Source organism: Danio aesculapii, chromosome 17 (genome assembly GCF_903798145.1).
Source record: "Danio aesculapii chromosome 17, fDanAes4.1, whole genome shotgun sequence".
NCBI classification, from domain to species: domain Eukaryota; kingdom Metazoa; phylum Chordata; class Actinopteri; order Cypriniformes; family Danionidae; genus Danio; species Danio aesculapii.
The window spans coordinates 8,236,532-8,258,070 of NC_079451.1; the positions used below are offsets into that span (position 1 = coordinate 8,236,532).

General features: G+C 37.0%; 1 protein-coding gene across 2 annotated transcripts in view; it reads right to left on the reverse strand.

The window, feature by feature from the left end:
- Positions 1-20,483, reverse strand: part of crim1 (cysteine rich transmembrane BMP regulator 1 (chordin-like)) — a 313,308-nt gene extending 292,825 nt beyond the window's left edge. For both annotated transcript variants that reach the window (XM_056477346.1, XM_056477345.1), the window contains exon 1: positions 19,601-20,483. In XM_056477346.1, coding sequence (XP_056333321.1) covers positions 19,601-19,913 — 313 coding nt within the window. In that variant the 5' untranslated portion in view covers positions 19,914-20,483. The remainder of the gene's footprint in view (positions 1-19,600) is intronic.
- Positions 20,484-21,539: the final 1,056 nt, after the last annotated feature.

Genomic DNA, 21,539 nt, shown 5'->3' on the forward strand with positions numbered 1-21,539 from the left:
GGACTAGAACCAGTGACGTTCTTGCTGTGAGGCAACAGTGCTAACCATTGGGCCACCGTGCCACCCATCTAAGAAAGAAGGAGGAGTAGGGGTGGAAGTGGGGATTCTTCAAAACGAAGAAGGCTGTTATATGGAACTAAGGGTATTTAAAGTGGCTTAGGAATCGTCTGATTGGTGAATCATAAATTTAATAATATGTGGCCAGCCGCAAGCAATCATAAATAAACTTCACTCAGTGATGACTCAAGCCCCAAGCCTAAAAAGAGTTCACTGATTTTGATGACAGGTTAGAAGTAAGCAAATGTAATGTTAATTGCATAATGCAAATCTTGCATTAATGCTAACAAACAAATGATCAAAAGAAATATATTAATGCAATTCAAATATATAACATATGAACTGATGTATACTTTTAACTTTAATTATAGTGTTCGATTAAAATTATTAACATTTATATTTTTTGTCAAATAAAAAGTTTTTCCACCATAATTTTGTGGCTCAAAATTATCAGTTCAGGTACCATTATCGTTTTACAAAAAGTATCGGTTTAGCCCTGGTATCGAATAACCCCAAATAATCCCCAACCCTAGTAAGAAGCAGACTGGATAGGACTTATCATCCTGCACACCAAAACCAAAGTTTCAAGACAGAAATTTCTATTTTAGAAGTCTATTTCTCATGACATCCAGTTGTATCAGCTAGGCAGCACTGATTTCACACTCACATTGCAATTTATCATAACTATTTATTGATAAATTGATGGACAATATGTGAATTGGTTTGAGCTCCCTCGTACAGTCTATAAAGAATTTCATACATTCTGCTTACTGACAGTTTGGGTTTAAAGGAATGTTTATTGGTAAACCTTCAGGCTTTTTTTTTTTTTAAAACATTTTATATTTTTTTCTCTGTATGAAATTGGCTCTTTGTAAAATAGTTGTGTTTTCTGATTAGACCATTTTGTAATATACTGGTCTAACATGGTCTGCATTTGAATATGAAATGCCACTTTCAAAATCCTATAAACTCCTGTGCCATTCTTCCTCACAATATATAATTTTACTCTAAAAACCATCACATTGAAAATCTGCCTCAAAACCAATCCAGACTTGAGTTTAGGCTTAGAGATTTTTTACATTTTTTTTGCTACATCATCTACGGTCTGCCTCCTCCATTCATTGTTCAAAAGTGGACCCCCTATTTGACACAAGCTTTCCAGCTCTTGAATTATAACCGCAGAAAGTCCCGCCGGCCCCAACATAGCACCCCTGGAGGACACTTAGTACTCTGAGGAGCAGAAAAGAGACTTCAGGGAAGTGCGTGACAGGGAGGCTGCCGAGAGGGGGTACACATTTCCGCTTGTCTTCACTGACTACACCAGACAACGGGTTCTCTCTCAACAAATTTCAGCCTGCCTGTGCTGTCCCTTTTCCTGAATAAAGAAGAAAACATAGGCGCAGGCATGCACTTTGGCTGGCAGCAATGCTCGGTTTTAATAGAATAGTTTCCCCCAAAATTCTGTCAGCATTTACTCACCCTCACCGTATCATTTCCAACTGGTATTACTGTTATGGTTGGCTTTTTTGCTATGTGATTACAAATGAGACTAGAGCTTTTAAAATGGGCACCTGATCCAATTCTTGGGTGCAATTCTCTGACTCAATGAACTGTCAATTAATGGCCCACTGGAGGGGAAGAATATCAATAAATAATGACTTCAAAGTCAGTCTGTTTCCAGAAGACTTGAAATATAAAACACACCTCATCTAACAGACTATGCATTTCTAACCTTATCATTGACTTTGGTACGTCTGCATTTTTTTAAAGCTAAAACAATTGTAAACTGCACTACAAAAATACAGATGTAATCTTATTTTATGGGATTAGAAGGGAGTTTTATTTATTATTTTTTTAAAGGGATGGTTTACCCATACATAAAAAAAAATTACTCATAGTTTACCCTTGATAAGTTCCAAAACTGGTTTGGTTATGAGTTCTGTTGAACACAAAATACATTTTTTGGAAGTCAAAGATTGCAGGGTTAACGTTCTCCAAAACATCTTTTCTGTTCAACAGAAGAAAGAATTTCAAGCAGGCTTGTGACAAGTAAAGGGTGAGTAAATGATGACAGAATTATCATTTTTGGATGAACTACCTCTTTAAGAATTTTGACTGTATGTCTATGTAAATAGATTTAGCATTTAGGGCCAGGCGATTTAGCTTGAAATCTAAATCTCGATTAATTGAACACTTTAACTCGTTTACAATTAATGAGCCATTGTTTTATTTATTTATTTTATTTATTGTTTGCCCTCACAGTTCACTGACCAGTTTTGTACAGTAAATATGACCACATACTATAAGTGAAAGATTTTTGAATGAAGAGTGCATTACTTGATTTCAAAATAAGGAAACACACACTATGTGAAGTTTAGTTATAAACAAATTTCGAGAGGATCACGTGCTTATGATTGCTAGCGGCTGGATCCGCATTATCCAATTCTCAATGCACCAATCAGACGACTCCTAAGCTACTACAAATAACCTGGGTTACGTACCACCGCTATCTTCGTTTTGAAGAATCCCCCCATCCACCCCTACTCCTCCTTCTTCCTAGATGGGTGACACGGTGGCCCAGTGCTTAGCACTGTTGCCTCACAGCAAGAATGTCTCTGGTTCTAGGCTTTACCAAACCAGCAGACATTTCTGTGCAGAGTTTGCATTTTCTCCCTGTGCTCACGTGGGTTTCCCCCGGGTTTCCCGGTTTCCTCCCACCGTCCAAAAAACATGCAACTTAAGTTAATTGACTAATCCAAACCGGCACTATAGACATGCTCCTAGTAAATGGTTATCTCTCAAGAGCAATCACTGGCTGTTCATTGGTTATTACAGCGGGGGAGTTCTCGAGATCTACCTGAGCTCAAACTCCCTTCTCGCCTTGCAACGGGAGGGAGCCCCGGGCTCGAGGATCTTATGAGCTCAGGGCTCTCTCCCGGGACAGCATGCCAAACAAGCTTTTAATTAATCATCAGCTAAGTGTGAACTCTTGAACTACTATTTATAATTAATTATTAAGCATCAACGTTGAACAACTGAAGTCAAAACACACATTGCCTAAAACGAAGTCACTTTTTTCTTTTAAAAAAGTAAAAATAAATAAATAAAAAAAACTAATTGAATAATGAAAATGAATTATTTTCATTATTTTCAAGTAGAAAATAAGCAGTATGTCTCCTAAATAAAATAACTTATGTATATCCTGTAAATAGTATTTTAAACAGAGCATTTCTTGCATCATCTGTAAACAAATATTTTAATGTAAATAAGAATTTTAATATAAAGGAAAATATGTCATCTCAAGGCATCTCTGGCACAGCTTCTAATCATCGCCAATATAGTGCAAAGTAAGGTTTAAGAATAGGTCCATCATCCTAATTGACCAGAGATCAGATGTATAAAGCAGCCTTATCGTTACTAAGAGATGCGCATCGAAGAGTCAGCAACTGCACGAAGGCTGCGCCAGACTATATCTGTGCGCTCGACATAGAAGTATAAACAGAGCGGAGTCACGACACTCCACACATGGTAGGGAAAGTAAGTGCAAAAAAAAAAATCGACCTGGAAATTTTTGATCGATAACAGGTTCTGAATGTTTTGATTACTTTTCGATTAATCCCCCAGCCCTATTAGTATGACATAATAAAAATACAAAACAACTCCCTGACAACCACCTTAGAATACCGTATACACATAATGCTTTTCAGATTTGCAAATAAAATAAATGAATTCAAAGGTGAAGCTTTTACAGACATTTTCAATCATGAAAGTTCTGTTGAGTGAAATATATTTAACCTAAGAAATGAAAAATAACTCGCCATCAAGTTAGTATTTGTGAGATTTTTCTTATTTTTTTCTGTTGAACAAAAATGAAGTAGTCTGAAGAAGGCTGACATTAACAGTAGGAAAACTATATACTATGGACAACATACAATGGACTTCAATGGCTAAAAGTTTCCAACATTCTTTAAATTATCTTATTTTGTGTTCAACAGAAGAAAAACATTTAGGATTCAATGTAATGTAATGTGTGTATTTATATAGCGCATTTATTGTGTATGGACATACACCCAAAGTGCATCACAATCATGAGGGGGGTCTCTCCACACCACCACCAGTGTGCAGCATCCACTTGGACAGCAGCCACAGAACAACTGCATCAGTGCACTCAACACACACCAGTGGAGAGACATTGGTACAGCCAATTTGGTTGATGGGGATGATCGAGATACTCATAATGGACGGAATTTGACCAGGACACCGGGGTTACACCCCTACTCTTTTACGAGAAGTGCCATAGCATATTTGAGGACCACTAAGAGTCAGGACCTCGGTTTAACATCTCATCCGAAAGACAGTGCTCACTGACAGTATAGTGTCCCCTTCACTATACTGGGGCATTAGGACTCACACACCATCACACACCCCCTGCTGGCCTCACTAACACCACTTCCAACAGCAACCTAGTTTTCCCATGTGGTCTCCCATCCAGGTACTGACCAGGATTAGCCCCGCTTACTTTCAGTGAGTAGCCGGTCTTGGGCTGAAGGGTGATATGGATGTTATAAATTACACATTAAATCTCCCCCTATGCCATTTGTTTAGTACAGCAAACAATAGATGAATAAAAATATGAGCGCAGATTCAGAGTCTACCTGCTAGTGAGGAAATATTTAATTACAAATGAAAAATTGAGTGGAACTAATCTTATCTCTCTAACTTCGAGTACCTTCTTAGCAGACTTCTATCATGAATTGCATTATTTTTCCCAATCATCACAGAACCTGAATTTGGATGGGTCGTTTCATGTTATTGGCAGATGAATTCTTTAGATGAAAAGAGCTTCATCTGACAGTGATTGCGGCCAGCGTGGAGCTGCTTTGTTAGCAGACAGAATCTAGTGTTTGTGTGGATGACATTAATAAGGGCAGGCACACTTCATTCTCCAGGTGTTCCCCGCAAACAGATTGTGTATAATCACGTTCCATTCTTGCAGTCTGAAGCCATTTAAATGATAAAGACCACTGCTTTCCTCCTAGTCAGGACGATTATGATTTGAACCCACAGTGCTTTATTAACAGTAATGCGGTGCAGTCAGTTGGGGATATGAACTGTCAAGCTCACAGCTCCAATTCCAGACGGGAGGGACAAGGTGAAGCTTCAGAATGGCCAGTGTGAGGATGCCAAAAATTTTAACCATGCATGTTGTCATGGAGAAGGATGTCAGCTAGACAAATTATTTTATTGCAGCACAACAGGAGAGCAGCGAAAAAAAAAGCGTAAGGTGAATGCAAACGATGAAGAATTTTTCCAATTTACATACTGTCTGCTGCATGCCAGATGATTAAATATTTCCTTAAAAACTATAATACCGAAATAATGCTCTGAACATTTAATGATTTTGCACTATTGCTCTGAAATCTTACTGTGCATTTCAAAGTAGTTAATAAAAGATGTTGTTCTTTTATTCAAGAAAATAACTAATTGTATGCACCAATGCGCATACCTCTTCAGCTACAACTGCATGAACAGCAACTCACACTGAGATGCTTAAAGACAATTTATTCATCTGTGTTAAAGGCACCCAGTAGCTCTGGCATAGTCTTTGCACAGTTTAATACCATTCACCATTCCCTGCAAAAATAGTACGAGAGCTCTCACTGGGATAGTACCTTTTTAAAAGGTACACATTTGTACTTAAAGGGTCCATATTGGTACCTCAAAAATGTATATTAATACCTAAAATTTTTAAGAGGTACACATGTGTGTACTTTTTAGGTACTAGTACGTACCCTTGAGGTAGTAATAAGGATCCTTAAGTTACAAACATGTACCATTGAAGAGGTACCTTTTCTAAAAGTACACATTTGTAGCTAAAGGGTTCATACTGTTACCTCAAAAGTACATAATAGTACCCTTAAAAAGTGCAAAAATATACCTCTTGAAATTTGTAAGAACTATTAATAACAATAAATAATAATAATTATTATTATTATTATTATTATTATTACTATTATTATTAATATTATTATTATACCTTACATTTATATAGCGCTTTTCTGGACACTCAAATCACTTTACACATTTTGGGGGGAATCTCCTCATCCACCACCAGTGTGCAGCATCCACCTGGATGACATGACAACAACCATATTGTGTCAGACCGCACACCACACGCCAGCTGATTGGCGGAGAGGAGACAGAATCCTTAAGCAAGCATAAAAATATAAACAATGCTAATATCCTCCAATAACCAAACAAAGTGTAATGCGGTGCCAATATATTCTACTCTGTATCTTAAAGAAGCTGCATAAAAACTGGTTTAAATTCTCAAATGCAGAAGTTGAACATTTAAAGGTGACCTAATATGCAAAAATCTATATTAAAAGGGGTTTAAACACAGCTGCGTGACAGAAGTGTGTGACTATAGACAGTCTCTACTGGTAAAATTAATTAAATATATTTTTTATAATCACACTTGTCAAAAACAGTATTCTTCTTTTGTACATGTAATCAACGAGGGAATTCCTGCTTAGAGCTGTGTGATTTGGCCCAAAATCTAAATCTTTATTAAATAAATTTTAACTCAATTATGATTCATGAACGATTATTTCATTAATCTATTTTTTTTGCCCTCATAGTTCACTGACAAGATTTGCACAGTAAATATGCTCACATATTACAAGTGAGAGATTTTTAAATGAAGGGTGCATTACTTGATTTCAAAATAATTGAAAAAAAACACACACTATCTGCTTTCTATGTGTATTTATTGAACATCAACATTGAACAACTGAAATTAAAACACACAATTAGATTATATATTCTAAATGTCGATTTCGATTACTTTCAGATTAATCACCCAGCACTATTCCTGCTCATTAACAACCATCTTTCACTCATTAGTATAGACAGCCCTGAGTAAGAAGCAGCCGTCCACCATTAGAGTTTTTACACCTTACCTTCTGAAGGTAATATCACAACTAAAGGCTGGTTTATACTTCTGCGTGGAGTTATCGGCATGACCTGCCTTGTGCATAATTGTGCATTTATACTTCTGCGCTGTTTGTGTTGCTCTGCAATAACACTTCCGAAACGCTAGCTGTCAGTGAGCTTTTATGTTCCTCTGTGTCAAGTTTCTTCACGGGTGTTTTGTTTTTTCAGAACACTTCAAGTAGCTAAAACTCGCTCAATCAGAAGCGGGAACCGGCGGACGTGCAACAACTTAAATCATAAGGTAAACACAAAACAAAAGTCTCCATTTGGAGCTCCTTCATGGCACTTGACACTTGTAAACACTGGCTCCATCAGGCTTGTAGCTCTCAGCGCCACGCTTGTCACCACTACCAAGCCTACCAATCACAGAGCCTGCGATACACATTGTTGCAACATGTAGTCAGCCACGGCGAAGGTTATGCGACCGCACGCAGGCTGAGTTGGAGTATACGTGTGTGCTTGACGCAAAAGTATAAATCAGCCTTTAGAGGCAACATAAATGCCAAGTTTTTGGATGCAAAAGTGAACGCTATAGTCTTTATAGACTACCTTTTTCTGAGCCACTTCTTTTAAGATATTCAGTTTTTCACAGAGATAACATTATGCTGACACATAGGCATTTGTAGCTCTGTTCTCTTTTAAAAAGAGTGCTGGGGGAACAAGTTAATTTGAATTTAAAGCGACAGTCACCAAAAGAAGCCTAAAAGGGGCAGTTTCAAATAGTTAAAAAATAGAGATGCCACAATTCTTTATATAATATTGAACTGTTCAGTACGACATCCACGGTTCAATACGTGCTTGTAAGTTGCGTTTTTTTCGGCTTTGCGTTTAAATAATTTACACGCATTTTCTACCTCCCCGAATTGACTGTTTGTGTGTGCCTGCAAGTCTACGAGCTGAAATGAGGAAACTCCTCCCCGTGAGTAAATATTCAATAACGATGCTCTAAAGTTAGGGGGCGCTTACCTGTCATTCCACACTTTAACATGGCGAGCGGCGGTGAAGTGAGGCAACAGTACGAGGAAGCACCGGTGTCTTTCAAATCTGCGGTGTGAGGACATTTAGGTTTTGCCGTTTAGTATAATGCCAATAACAGATAAAACGGTGAACAAAAAAACGACTGTGTGCAAGCATTGTTTTACACGTATAACCATGACTGCACATCTGCGGCGCCATCACCCAGCAATATCACTGTCTGAAGGCAGGATAGCAGTGAAGTTAATAAAGTCCTCCAAAAAACAACAATCCCACGCTGAATCCTTCCAGCAAACATACCCAACTGGTTCCGAGACACGCATAAAAATAACAAAGGCAGTGGTGGTGTTCATTGCTAAAGATTTCCAGCCATTTTGGAGATTTTCCTGATTGGAGATGTGGGCTTTTGTCATTTTATAAAAGCACTCAAGTTACAGGCTACCGTTTTTCAGCACCGAGATGAATAAGATGGTTTAGTTATGTTTCCTGAAGTACAAATATGTTTATAAGAAACGGTCAATTTATGTTTATTAACTTCACATGTATGTTTATTTTCAAATGTAGGAATTTATTTGTTCCCCAGTTTGTACGTAGGCTACCAGCAGCTGAGTTTTAAGTGTTAATTTTTTTATATACAATACACTAGGAACTAGTGTACGTTTTTTGGCTTTTAAGTAAAACAAAGGTGTATTGCAATAAATAGTTTAATTTTTTTCTCCTTAACCTCTTACTGTTCCTATTGCCTAAGCATAGAATAACAAAAAAATGTGTCAAGCCATCAAAAACAAACCAAACCCAAAGCTGTGTTAAACAACCAAGGTATGTATTGTACCGTAGGCTAACTATTGTTGCATCCCTATTATAAAACATTATTTGTGGTGAGACTTCACATTCACACTTTGGAGACATCAGAGACTTTTTTTACATCATGCAAAAATGGGCATAATAGGTGCCCTTTAAATATCTATACCAAGTTTTTTACTGCCTTGCTTCATACAAACAAAGCAATCTGTGATTTACAAGACATATTTTTACAACACTGATAAAATCTCATCAGACAACACATGAACGTCAACAAAACAAATAAAGCAGTTCCACAAGAAAAACACAAGCGAAAAACAGCAAGTATTTCACACATTAGAAAAATTTCCAGCCTGAACTTTCAGGCTCTTGAAAAATGGTCCGATAATGAGCTCACTAGCCGGTGTAAAACGCTAGGACTACACTTGAGCTCTTCAAAATTGATTCAGCCACCAGTATGAGCTGTGTGTAAAGTCTTTTCTTGTTGAGATAATACCTAAAGTAACTAATGTCACAGAGCTGCCAAGCACAGCCGGCTTCACACAGGGACCCCTGACTGCTTTCTCTGAATATAAAAGCGGGACATCATACATCACTTCCCAGGGAAAGCTCACCTGGAGGGTCCTGACACTAAACCCCCTGGGTGCTCCATGTGATGTGCTTGGTAAACCCATCTCCAGAGGAGCCTGCAGGCATTTCAGGACCATCATCTCGAATATATGTGTTCCCTGTAAACAGCCTGTCCAAAGTAATCTCATGCCTTGGAATGCACAGGAATTTATGGACTTGGACGTGAACCTCAGAGTTAATTCGAATAGAAACATTCTTCAGTTGGAGTTCAAAGGAACAAGCTAGTAACAATAAATAATTAAAATTAATCAGTCGCTATAAAAATTGCAACAATTTTTAGTTAATTTTGTACAACTGACTCAACCTGAACTCACAAATCCTTATATATATATACAGGGCTTGACGTTAACACCCGCCAAATGCGGGTAGATTTCAGCTGTGGCAGGTTAGACTGACACTCCCACTAGCCACTTTGGCTGGTTGGAAATAATTTTTAAATTGTAGTTTTCTAAAAAGCAGGGTTCGACAATAAAGATGGCCCAATATCATGCAAATGTGATCTCAGAATCGAGATGCTGCAAGACTTTCAAGAGAAGAGAGAAAAATAACTGTTCGCGCGAGCAAATGAAAGCTCGTGAATACCGAATGAGAGGATGATCACTCGCATTCACAAGTAATGTGATGCGCGCTCCCGTTTACTTGCGCAAAGCAGAGGAAACGCAACTGGTGCAATCGTTTCTCTTTGAAATAGACTGGACAAAAAGCGATGATCGATCACCCACAGTCCTGCTGCTTTCACGAGCAAAAGATTTAAATATATATATTTATATCCTTCTGTACGCAAGAGCAGTCACTGCTTTCATTTTAATTATTCTTTGAACAGATTATTAACAGGTCTAACATTAACCGTGTGCACGCGTACATCCTTTCATTATCACACAAGGTATGTTTTTTTTTCTTACAATTATTTTTGTTAATATGGTCTAATTATCATTTTTTACAATAACATTTCTTTAATATGAGATTAACTCCCCATTTATGTGTAGTAACTGCTGATCTGGAACATTTAGCCTGGACAGATTACTTTGCATATTTTAGATGCATGACAGTAGTTCTTTTTTAAATGTCTTTTTTTGTTAAGAAATGTTTTGTTGAAGTAAAAAGTGCATGTATGCAGCTATATTTTGCTTGTTTTGACACATTTAAAATTTGTGGCTAAGAAATATTTTCTTTTTTTTTTTTTTGGTCAGAGATAAATTTGGTAAATGCTCATTGAACAAGCTCATATACAGCACACACAAAAAGTTAAATGAATGAGGAGGCATGTGGACATAATACAAAATCTAAATCAAGTCATTGTAGCATGTCAAAGCCAAATTTATGCATTTAAAATATATTTTCCCAACAACAAAAGTGTGGCTAGTAAAAATGGCGAGTGGCTAGTAATGTTGGAAAACTACTAGCCACAGTGGCTGGTGATCAAAAAAGTTTGTATGTGTATATATGTATATATATATATATATATATATATATATATATATATATATATATATATATATATATATATATATATATATATATATATACAAAATAAATTATTAATTATTAATAAATTATTTTTATGCACACAGTAAACAATTATCTTAAAAAACAGAATGATGGAATCAACCCTTTTCACATTCTGAAAAGCCTCCAGATTTAGGGCTGGGCGATAAAATCAGTATCAGCATTTATTGACCGTACACCATTGTCTATAACGATAAAAAATTTGGTAAGATGTTTCGTATAAAACGCTATAGTTTTATTAAAATGTGGCTGTTGAGCAGGAATGCCAATAAGCTTAGGGTGTAAGTTTGTCATTTCTAATGGAGGCACACAACTTGTACCTGGTGTGCAAGCGGCATGGACTATCGGGCATGCATTTTCCTAGTTGAAAAACATCTGAACTGATCAGAATGTCACTAGCACACCACGATTAATATAAGTAGAACTAACTAATCTGCTTCACACTTTGTATGCAATATACACATTACAGTAATAACGGTTGACTAATTACCTCAGACAAACACAGCACACCCAAACACTGAAGTGCTTTTTGATCTTCTCCATAAACTTGTATCAGAGCTGCAGCAATCGGATCATCTGATGATCAACTGTTTTGGTTGCCTAGTTGCGAAAGACTCCAGGGGAGCCCGAGTGCAGAGTGCAAAACGCACTAACATGGTGAAGGAAACCACATGCTTGTGCTTTTCATAAGTAAGGTTTTTTTGGTTGCGTCATTGTCACTTCAGGTCAGAATAACAACACTCGAGTAAATGAGTGCAGTGGCTAGCAGTAGGTAAGAGATTGTCAGTAAAATGGATGTAAGGATGTCGGCAGAGTGGCTTTTTGGTTTCTTTTCTTTTACATCACAGCCACTAGCACCCCATCTGGAAGATTTTTTTTAGTATTCTAGTATTCTAATGTATTCATTCGACTTCACACTTTGTAATGTTGCAGTGTGTGTTTGAATAATGATGGCTAAGATTTGATTATCATAATTTGTGTTGTTTACAGAGTTTGAGATTTAGTGTATTATTATTATTGACACCTTACACCTTGTTGATCTACCTTTACCATAGTACACACTTTATTATAAAGAGATGAGATATTTTGTTTAAATGTTTTTGACTATTAAAAATATTTGCCTAGTAATGTTGGTAAATTAAAAATAAAGTGGTTAAAGACAAAAAATCCAAATAGTACTAAATGGATTGTTAAAAATATTTAATAATTATCGATACCGAATGATATAAAACATGATATAGTGATATATATTTTTTGCAATATCACCTAGCCCTAATTGCGTCATTGTCACTTCAGGTCAGAATCCCAACAAATGCAAAAATGAGTGTGGAGGCTAGCAGCAGTGAAGAGATTGTAAATAAAAAAAGATGTAAGGATGTCACCAGAGTGGCTTTTTGGTTTCTTTTCTAGTGCATCCCGGCCGCTAGCACCCCATCTGAAAGATTTTTTAGCATAGTTGGTAATATAGTCATCCAACTTCACACGTTACAATATGTATTTAAATGATGGCATAAATGAAAGCTCAGATTTGATTATCATTCTTCCTTTTCTTTACAGAGTTTGAGGTTTAATGTATTATTATTATTGCTTTGCTTGTTCAGCATTTCTACTTTACCATTGCACACCGTTTGTAACATTTTATTTATTTATTTATCAAGTTTAAGAGTCTCTTTAACACTTATGTTAATTATATTATAAAGAGATGAGAAATTTTTTGTTAAAATATGTTTGTTTTTGACTATTAAAACTATTTGCCTTAGCGTAATGTTGGTAAATTGAAATAAAGTGGTTAATATTGATTAAAAAATCCTAATATTTCTAAATGTATTGTTAAAAAATATCCAATAATTATCGATACCGAATGATAAGAAACATGATATTGTGATTTTTTTTCTGTGATTTTTTTCTGTATCGCCCAGCCCTATCCAGATTATATTTTCCCAATACTTTCTTTAATTTCATTCTTTCACCTTCTTTCATTTCCAATACCTTCAACATTTAAAAAAAAACAACAAAAAACTGCTTAAATTCACCTAAATGTTTTAGTTTGTTCCTAGTGGCCACACTCACTTAATATAGATTGCATTTTGCTGATATCTTTGCTAATATGTATAAAAAACCCAATTATTTTAGAAAAGAATAAGAAAAAATTTGTCAGTGCTCCTAAATGTTTGCCTGCTCCCTCAATTTATATTATTATCATTTTCTTTTAAATTAGGAGCACAAACACTCATTAAAAAATATTAGTGGAAAGCTCTGCTTCATGTCATAGCAAACTCGAATGTTTTCAATTCTTTGATAAAACACTTTGAAAGTTAAAATTCTGGTCTAAAGAGCCATTTAAAGTGTCCTTTTTGAAGCTTGACAGTTCTAGTTGTCAATCATTTTCAATTAATTGAAAACAGTAGCTATTTTCTTCAAAAATCTATCTTCTGTATTAAGCACAAGAACGAAAGAGCAACACAAGTTTAGAATGACACGAGGTTGAATGAAGGATGACAGAAATGTCAGTGTTTGGCTGAACTTTTCTTTTAAAGGCCATCTTTGATGTCGCACAACACACAGGACTTTGAGATATTCATAATTCATGGTGACCCACGGCAGGCATGGTACTTTCGTGACTAATTCACTGTTAAGTTCCTCTGAGGTGTCAGTTTGTTAGCATGTGAGGGTGGAGGTTAGCAGGACTTGGCCTGTGGTGTTATTCGCAGCTCTCTCATCTGACTCATTTATCTGACAGCCAAAGCGGTGGCACTCAATGCCGCAGTGTTTTCTTGGCTGAAGTACAGCAGATGTCACCCCGCCAGTTACATGTCAAACGGTCGAGACGCCTTCAATTTTCATAGCCAGCCATGCTGAAACCTGACCCGTGACATTGCGATGCATGTCCTCTGACCAAGTCGGCGTTCCAATCTCAGACTTAACAAGCTATGGGACTTTTCAGAGAAAAAAAACTGCACTGATACAGTGCACAAGCATTCAAAATATGTTAGTCTGTGAGAAATGTGTCTAAATAGCTAACATGACTGTTTTGATCGATTCTGTGCCAGTCTTTGATCTTACATTCTGGAAGTTTGCTTCATTAGGTCTGTAAAGTTTCAGTAAAGATTTATGACTTCAATGTCTTAAAGGGATATTTCACCCAAAAATGAAAATCAACTCATCATTTACTCAACCTCACATCATCCCAGATGTATATGACTAACACATGTTGCCTCAAAGGCTTCAGAAAGCAAACACAAATAAGCATGGCGATAGGCATGGGCCGGTATAAGATTCTGACGGTAAAATAACCTTGGATGAAAATATCATGGTTTCACGGTATACCGGTATTGTGATTACTGCTCTACAATATATTCTTTTTTAACGTCTGGGTAAAAAACAAAAACTTTTTTCCCTTTGAAAATAGTATATTTTATTTTTTGAAAGATTTATGATATTTTGAAGAAGTAAACATGTCAGGCTATTTAATTGAAATGAATCATTGACTTCTGCTGCCTTCGTTTGTTTCAAAAACACAGATTTCTTTATAATTTAAAATGGCGTATTTGGATATTTTTTTCTGCTTGGAGATACTGTTGTCCTAAAAAACTAAAAGAAAATGTAAATAAAAAATCTTACACATACCTTAGGAATGGTATTACAGAAAATTTTGGCAGTTTTAAAACCTTGACTTTACCAGTATACCTTGAAAATGGTTATCGTCCCCATGCCTACATGGCGATAATATACAGAACTCTAGTTGATGCCTTCTGAAGAAAAGTAAACGTGCTGTAAAATTTGCTCCACAAGTGACACGGAATTCTCACCTCTTAAGGCCAATTCACACCGCACAGACAAACAAGGCTATTGGATCAGTGTGTTACCCCTGTCAACGTTTGTTTTCACCCAATTGAACATGTTCAATTGGTGTTTGTTAGATTGTGAAAAGTCTGTGAATCACAGTGGGATATGATTCTCCAAACGACAACAAACTTGGACTTAATACTGGATAAGGGACAGTATATGCTTCATGTTAATGTTTTTTTAGCCCTGAAAAGGATCATTTAAACAATTATTTAATTATTGTGTGTTTACACAAGTTTCGAAACATGCTGATTGTTTTCAAACTCATCAATCAGTTCTCAAAGTTGATATTTAGACGCACCATGTTGGTGTTTCGTAACATCTAATTTTTACAAGGTGTGTCAATAGCCCAACGCTCGACCCCCAACCTGGAGTACCAGGACGTACAAAGATACACTACGGACAATTTATTTTACCCAGTTCAAGTATAGCGCATGACTTGTGGGGGAAACAGAAGCATGTGAACATAGGGAGAACATGCAAATTCCACACAGAAATGCCAAGTGTGTCAGCCGGGGCTCAAACCAGAAACCTTCTTGCTGTGAGGCAACATCGCTGCCCACTGTCCCAATGTGATAGTTTATTACATTTGAATTATTTTTAATCACACACCCATCGTTTTGTTCAGAAGAAGCATTTGGGTGCTTTTCCGCTGCATTTAATTCCCAGTACCTGTTACATTTTTAGTGCCAACATGGGTGATTTTCCAAGCAAGGTAGACCATTACCAAAATGTTATGTCTACTCACTGCTGATCACTAATTAGTCTGAGAATCATCATTAATTGCGGCATTGGATTTGCAATGCAAGACTCTTAAAGCTACAATAGACCATTTTGAGGGATGTAAACAAAAACAATGGTCCCAACACATTTCCTGTTTTACATATTTAAATTCTGTAGCTTCCGAGAATCCAAAAAGAGCCACATGTTGATAAATATTTTTATGATAGCTGTTTTAACATGAAGTTATGATTTAATTGCCTGTTGTTACAGTTATTAAATAGTTTGCTAACAAGCAGGAAATGTTCATGACCACATTGAAATGGTCTATATTTAAATTGTTATCAGCACTGCGGTAATGTAAGACAATTTTATAGCACAGCAAACAAACAAACACCTGAAATGGCAGCATCATTGACAGCAGAACAGGTGAAGAGGTCCAGATGTTCCTCTCATTGGTAGTCTAAAAACTAAACCAGTGGATGGGATGACACATAAAAAGTCAGTTTCAAAGTTAGACCTTTAGTGTTAACCCCATGCTAGTTAATTAGAACTAAACTGTAGTGGAAATGCAAACCGAGCTCAAAAATCATACCATGCTGTAACGTGCTGTAGAAAAGCAGCTTACAATTCGTCAACAGACAAGGTGTGAATTACAAGGGAGTTTGGGGGTTTGACACCCCTAATTAACGCTTGATCCCCCATGAAAGACATCAAAACAAGATGTATTTAATAAATAAAAGTGTAGTGCCAATTAATGCTATGAAATATATATCATTCAACAGTCTTAAACTTGCAGTTCTAGAGCACCTATAGACATCTCAAGTCTTCACAAAACATGTTTCTTGTAAAATAGGTGTTTATATCTGCATGTAGCCTAAAAAAAGGAAAATTGGACACATCATTTGTATAGTTTGACCTACAGTGACTTTTAAAATAGTCACTAAATATCCCTCAAAATACTGAAAACTTATACATTTCATTAATAAATTATATGTCATTTAAATACATTGATAAATTTGATTCACTGAAGCATGTATTACCAAACTAACATCGAAAAAGTTGACCCCCCCACACCCCCATCCCAGCAGGCACACAACATCATAAGACATTAATATTCAACACAATCTCATGGCAATTTGTAACTTTTTGATTTAGTGGCTAATTCGTATGAATTTGTACGATCTAATTCGTACAATTTAGTACGATTTGCTCATCCCCCAATTATGGTTGGGTTTAGGGGTGGGGTTAGTGTACAATCTTTTTAAAATTGTACAATTTCGTACAACTGAACTCGTACGAATTTGTACGATTTAGCCACTAAACTGACAAAACATAAAATATGTTTTCTCATGAGATCAGGCTGTAATATTAGGTTAGATTTAGGTCATGACATCAGGTTACCAAAATTCAATGTCTAGCCAGCGTCTAAGGACAACATTATTTTGACATCAAATAACGACATCAAATTACATTGATATTTGGTTGATTTTGGGCAATGTCTGATAGATGTCATAGTGGTAACGTCCACACAATGTCAACGTGTAACATAATTAGATGTTGATATTTGGTTGATTTTAGGTTGGACGTTGAACACTGACGCTGGCCTGACGTTGGGTTCTGACGTCAACTCGATTTTCCTTCTTCAAACAAAATCCAACGTCCCCATGACGTTGGGGTACGTTGGGATACAACGTCAATATGACGTCATGTTGATGTCCTGTGCCTGAAGGGATAAGTCAATGTATAATTCACACACTGTCAACAGAAGTTGTATTATCTTTTCATTTCCTAAAGCATTAGTTATTTCAGGACATTTACATTTGGCACAGCATGAGGAAGAGTAAATTATGTAAAAAAGATTAGGTAAGATATACTTTTAATTGTTTACATTTATGACTGGTTGATAAATTTGCTTATTTGACATCGACAGCATCGAGTTATGTCTGTATGGTTTAGAGTAAAACTCACAATGATTGTGTTTATTTTAAAATACAACTGTAAACAGAGTTATTTGCATATTTATGAGATCAATGACACTAATTGGATGAATACAGATTCCAACTGTTAAAGATCTGTGAAACGTCACATAAATCACCACTGGTTTTCCCCTCCAGTCTGCTTTCCATTATATTCATCTCAGAAGTGAAAACTAAAGAGCAAGTGAAAGTTCATGCAACAACACAAAGCACATGATAGGCTTTGGTGTTGAACAATGCGCTTCTCAGACTATGTGTACACGGGGTTTCATAACAGAATTTAAAAACAACCTTCAAAAGTACAAGTGCAAAACGTACTAATCCAGGATTAAAAAGAATGCAAAACACAGAGAGAAACCCTATAGAGAGAAAACCCCAAGCTAAAACATGCGTTTGACAGCACAATTAGCAGATTCAAGGTGAGGATGAGTAAAACGCATCCTGAGAAGGCTCATGACAGAAGCGCACGTCCCTCGACGATCTGATGTCAAATGTACTGGCTGAGGCGCAAGTGAAGTTGCATAGCAGACATTCCTATGAAAAACCAACAAGCCTCTGCGGAAAGAGCGAGGCTGGCACCACATCCAAAAACAGCACGGAATCCTTTACCCCAAAGAAACGGAAAACCGACATGCTGCAAACACATTAAACAGCTCACCTCTTCTCCCTCTACTCCAACAACAAACATCATGTATACAGGCAAGGCTATACAAGTGTGTTATTGTGTACTAGAATGGACCTAAGCTGACATTCAGCCCCATGCTGTTACTATCCTATTCATAATGGATTCACAATCACATTATGATGTCTAATGAGAACTGAGAATGGGTCATTTCTACTCAAATTAGCTGTAATCATGAGTAGTAATGTTCAGGAGTAAGTCTTTTGCTCAAAGCCAATGAGCTACAGAACAAAACACACTGTATTAATATAGCACACATCACACATTTCTTTTTTGTGTGTATGGATAGATGGTGTGGCAAGCCATTTTAATAATAATTGTTTTTAAAACTAACTCTATATGATGTTATATGTTATATGTTTTTTCCATCACAAAAAAATACTCCACTAGTGGAAAAATATGTATTTAATTCAGACACACACTGATTTATTCAGTACATCATATACTAAACAATTTGTTTATTTATTTGCTATTGAATTCTATAGGGATCTTTGCTTCCGAAACAAGCTATTCACCATGAATATGCATTCCATGCAGTCCACAGCTGCTTGTTACATTGATGTTAAATAGCAGAACTTTCATTCTAACTCATAATTCAATAATTCCATTCAAACATTTCAATTTTATTAGTAAAAATACTGAAATAAATGTCACTAAAATGTGTTTCTCAGACAAAAATGTACTGCTTTATATTAAATAGGAACCACTAAAGCTACAATGTACACTAACTACTCATAATACTGCACTTAGTCTATAGACCATTTTAATGTGTTAATGACATTGGCCCATAAACATGTCCTACTTGTTATCAAACTATTTCATAACTGTAACAAGAGGCAATTCAATCATAACTTAGTAATGTTAAAGCAGCTAGCATAACATTATGTATTAATATGTTGCTTTTTTTTTGGTTCTCAGAAGCTACAGAAATTTAAAAAATGTAAAATAGGAAATACCCTGGGACCATTGTTTTTGTTTAAATCCCTCAAAATGGTCTATACCAAAATTAAAATATCCCCAATGGGAATAGATGTGCGATCACAATAGATGTGTGACCTGTAGTATTCAGATTTGCAGTTAGTTAGCGAGCACAGCAGAACTGTACTTGTCACTACAGAGATGTGACTAGAATTATGAAACAATACTGCAAGGTCTCGAGTTGAATATGTGCTATTTGAACATCTTTAAGTCTTACAACTATATTTCAAAATACAACTATAATACAAAAATATAAGCAGCATTATGGAATAACAAGTCGAAATGGCTTGCCAGAACACATCCGCTTTAGTTTAGTTTCGCCAATAAATCCAGACGGAGGCAGGTGATGTGATTCGTTTTAATTCCCCATTAACGCAATGGTCACAGGTGATAACTTTTCAGAGAGTGGATGAAATGCGCTCATACAGACCTTCACACACTCCGACCTCGTACTGCGTGATGGAGCCGCCGTTTAACGGGGGTCTGATCACGCACCGGAGTCCGCGGTCGCAGGTCCCGTACAGACCGTAAACGCCGCCGCAGCTCTCGTTCTTCTGCTTGGCACAAACCGAGCAGCAGCCGCAGATCCCCAGCACCACCGAGCCCGTGCAGAGCTTGGGCTCCTCGCATTTGGACTTGTCACAGGGCAAACAAATGAGCGCCCGACTGTTCTTCGCGATCAACACCACAAGTTGGAGAATCAGCGTGCATTTCACAAGAAGATACATCCTGGAGGAGGCCATGGGGGAAAAGTGAAAAAATATAGAAATCCAACCCGCCCCCTGTCCCCCAAAAACTAGGCGATGAGGAAGGGATCCTCCAGCCAAAGCAACAAATACACCGAACGATAATAACCGGACGAGCGCGAGAAATGTTCCGTTCCGAACAAACCCGTTTTCTTGTCGAAAAAAGCAACGGCGCTCCTGACGTTAAACTTTTGTTGATGAAAGCCACCAAAAAGGCATCCCCTTCGGATGAACGACACCAGAAGAACTATCCCACGCTGTACAACCAGTGCATGGCTTATGCGTCACTATCTCGGCACTGTTCCGTCCAGTTTGTTTTCGCGCAGGAAAACTTTCCTCACGCGCCTCTTCCTTGGAGTCTTCCGTACGCGAGCCTGTCCTGCGTCTATAAAGCCAGAGCGCGCCGCTTTTCGGTAGTTCCCTGTCGAAGGAATCGCGCTCCTTGTGCTTTTATTGTTGCCAGCAGTCAGAGATTCATTCAGCTGTGCGAATAATCGTTTCCAGCGATCGCGTCCGTCTCATGTCTAGCGCTCGCGCTCGATCGCTGCTGCGCTCTCAGCTCAGTCCCTCACCGTGACCTCATAACGGAACCACTCCCATCTCGCATTACTTTGCTCCATTGGAGAGTTCGCTCGCTCCAGATATGAGACACAGGAAATGCTGGTAACACGACACGCTCGGACGCAGGAGTCTGTGATCGAGTTCCCGCTGCTCAAGGTGCATGTGCGGAATGTGGGGCCCGCATAACTTTGGTGGAATCCTTGGTTCGTGTGGCTGCACACCTTTAGTACAATTCTGTAAAAAGGGGATTGTTTTGTCTATATGGCTATTGTTTCCTAACGTCCAAACAATGTATGCAGGAGTATTTACGCAGGATCGCAGCGGGAGCGCGTTGAAACAAATCTCAGATTGAAGTACATATATATGTTGACATAAACAGAAGTTGTCGTTAAATATCTTTTTAAATGTTATCAGAGATCTGAAAAATATTTTGGTCTTGTGATAAATCTTAGGCAAACACACTAGAGTTATTTATGTGAACTCACTGATCTCTGGTTTTAAATAATAAACTCTATGAATGTAAACAAGAAATGAAATTGTATACCATAAACACGAAGTATGAATTAGAATTATGGGTAACACTATTTTAAGTCGCAATTCACGCTATTAACAAACCATCAACTAAGACTATTAGCTCAATAAACGATTAATTAACTGCTTATTAATTGTTAGAAAGGTAGACGTTGGGTTTAGGTTCTGGGTATGAGGATAAGGGAAGACTTTAGAACTACTAATGAACAGTTATCTTAAGAACAGGCAGGTAATAAACCAGTAGTTAATAGCATACATTGTGGCAAACTAAAGTGTACCCGAATTATGTAGTGCGAGATTTTCATAAATTGTTATGAAATGAGGATGAGATTAAATACTTGTTAATTTGAAACTTGAAAACAACCTGACACATTATTTTTTAAATTACATATATTCATTCATTCATTTTTCTTCGGCTTAGTCCCTGTTTTACCAGGGGTCGCCACAGCGTAATAAACCGTCAACTATTCCGGCATGTTTTACGCATTGGTTGCCCTTAATTTGACATATATTTAAAGTAACTTTACACGT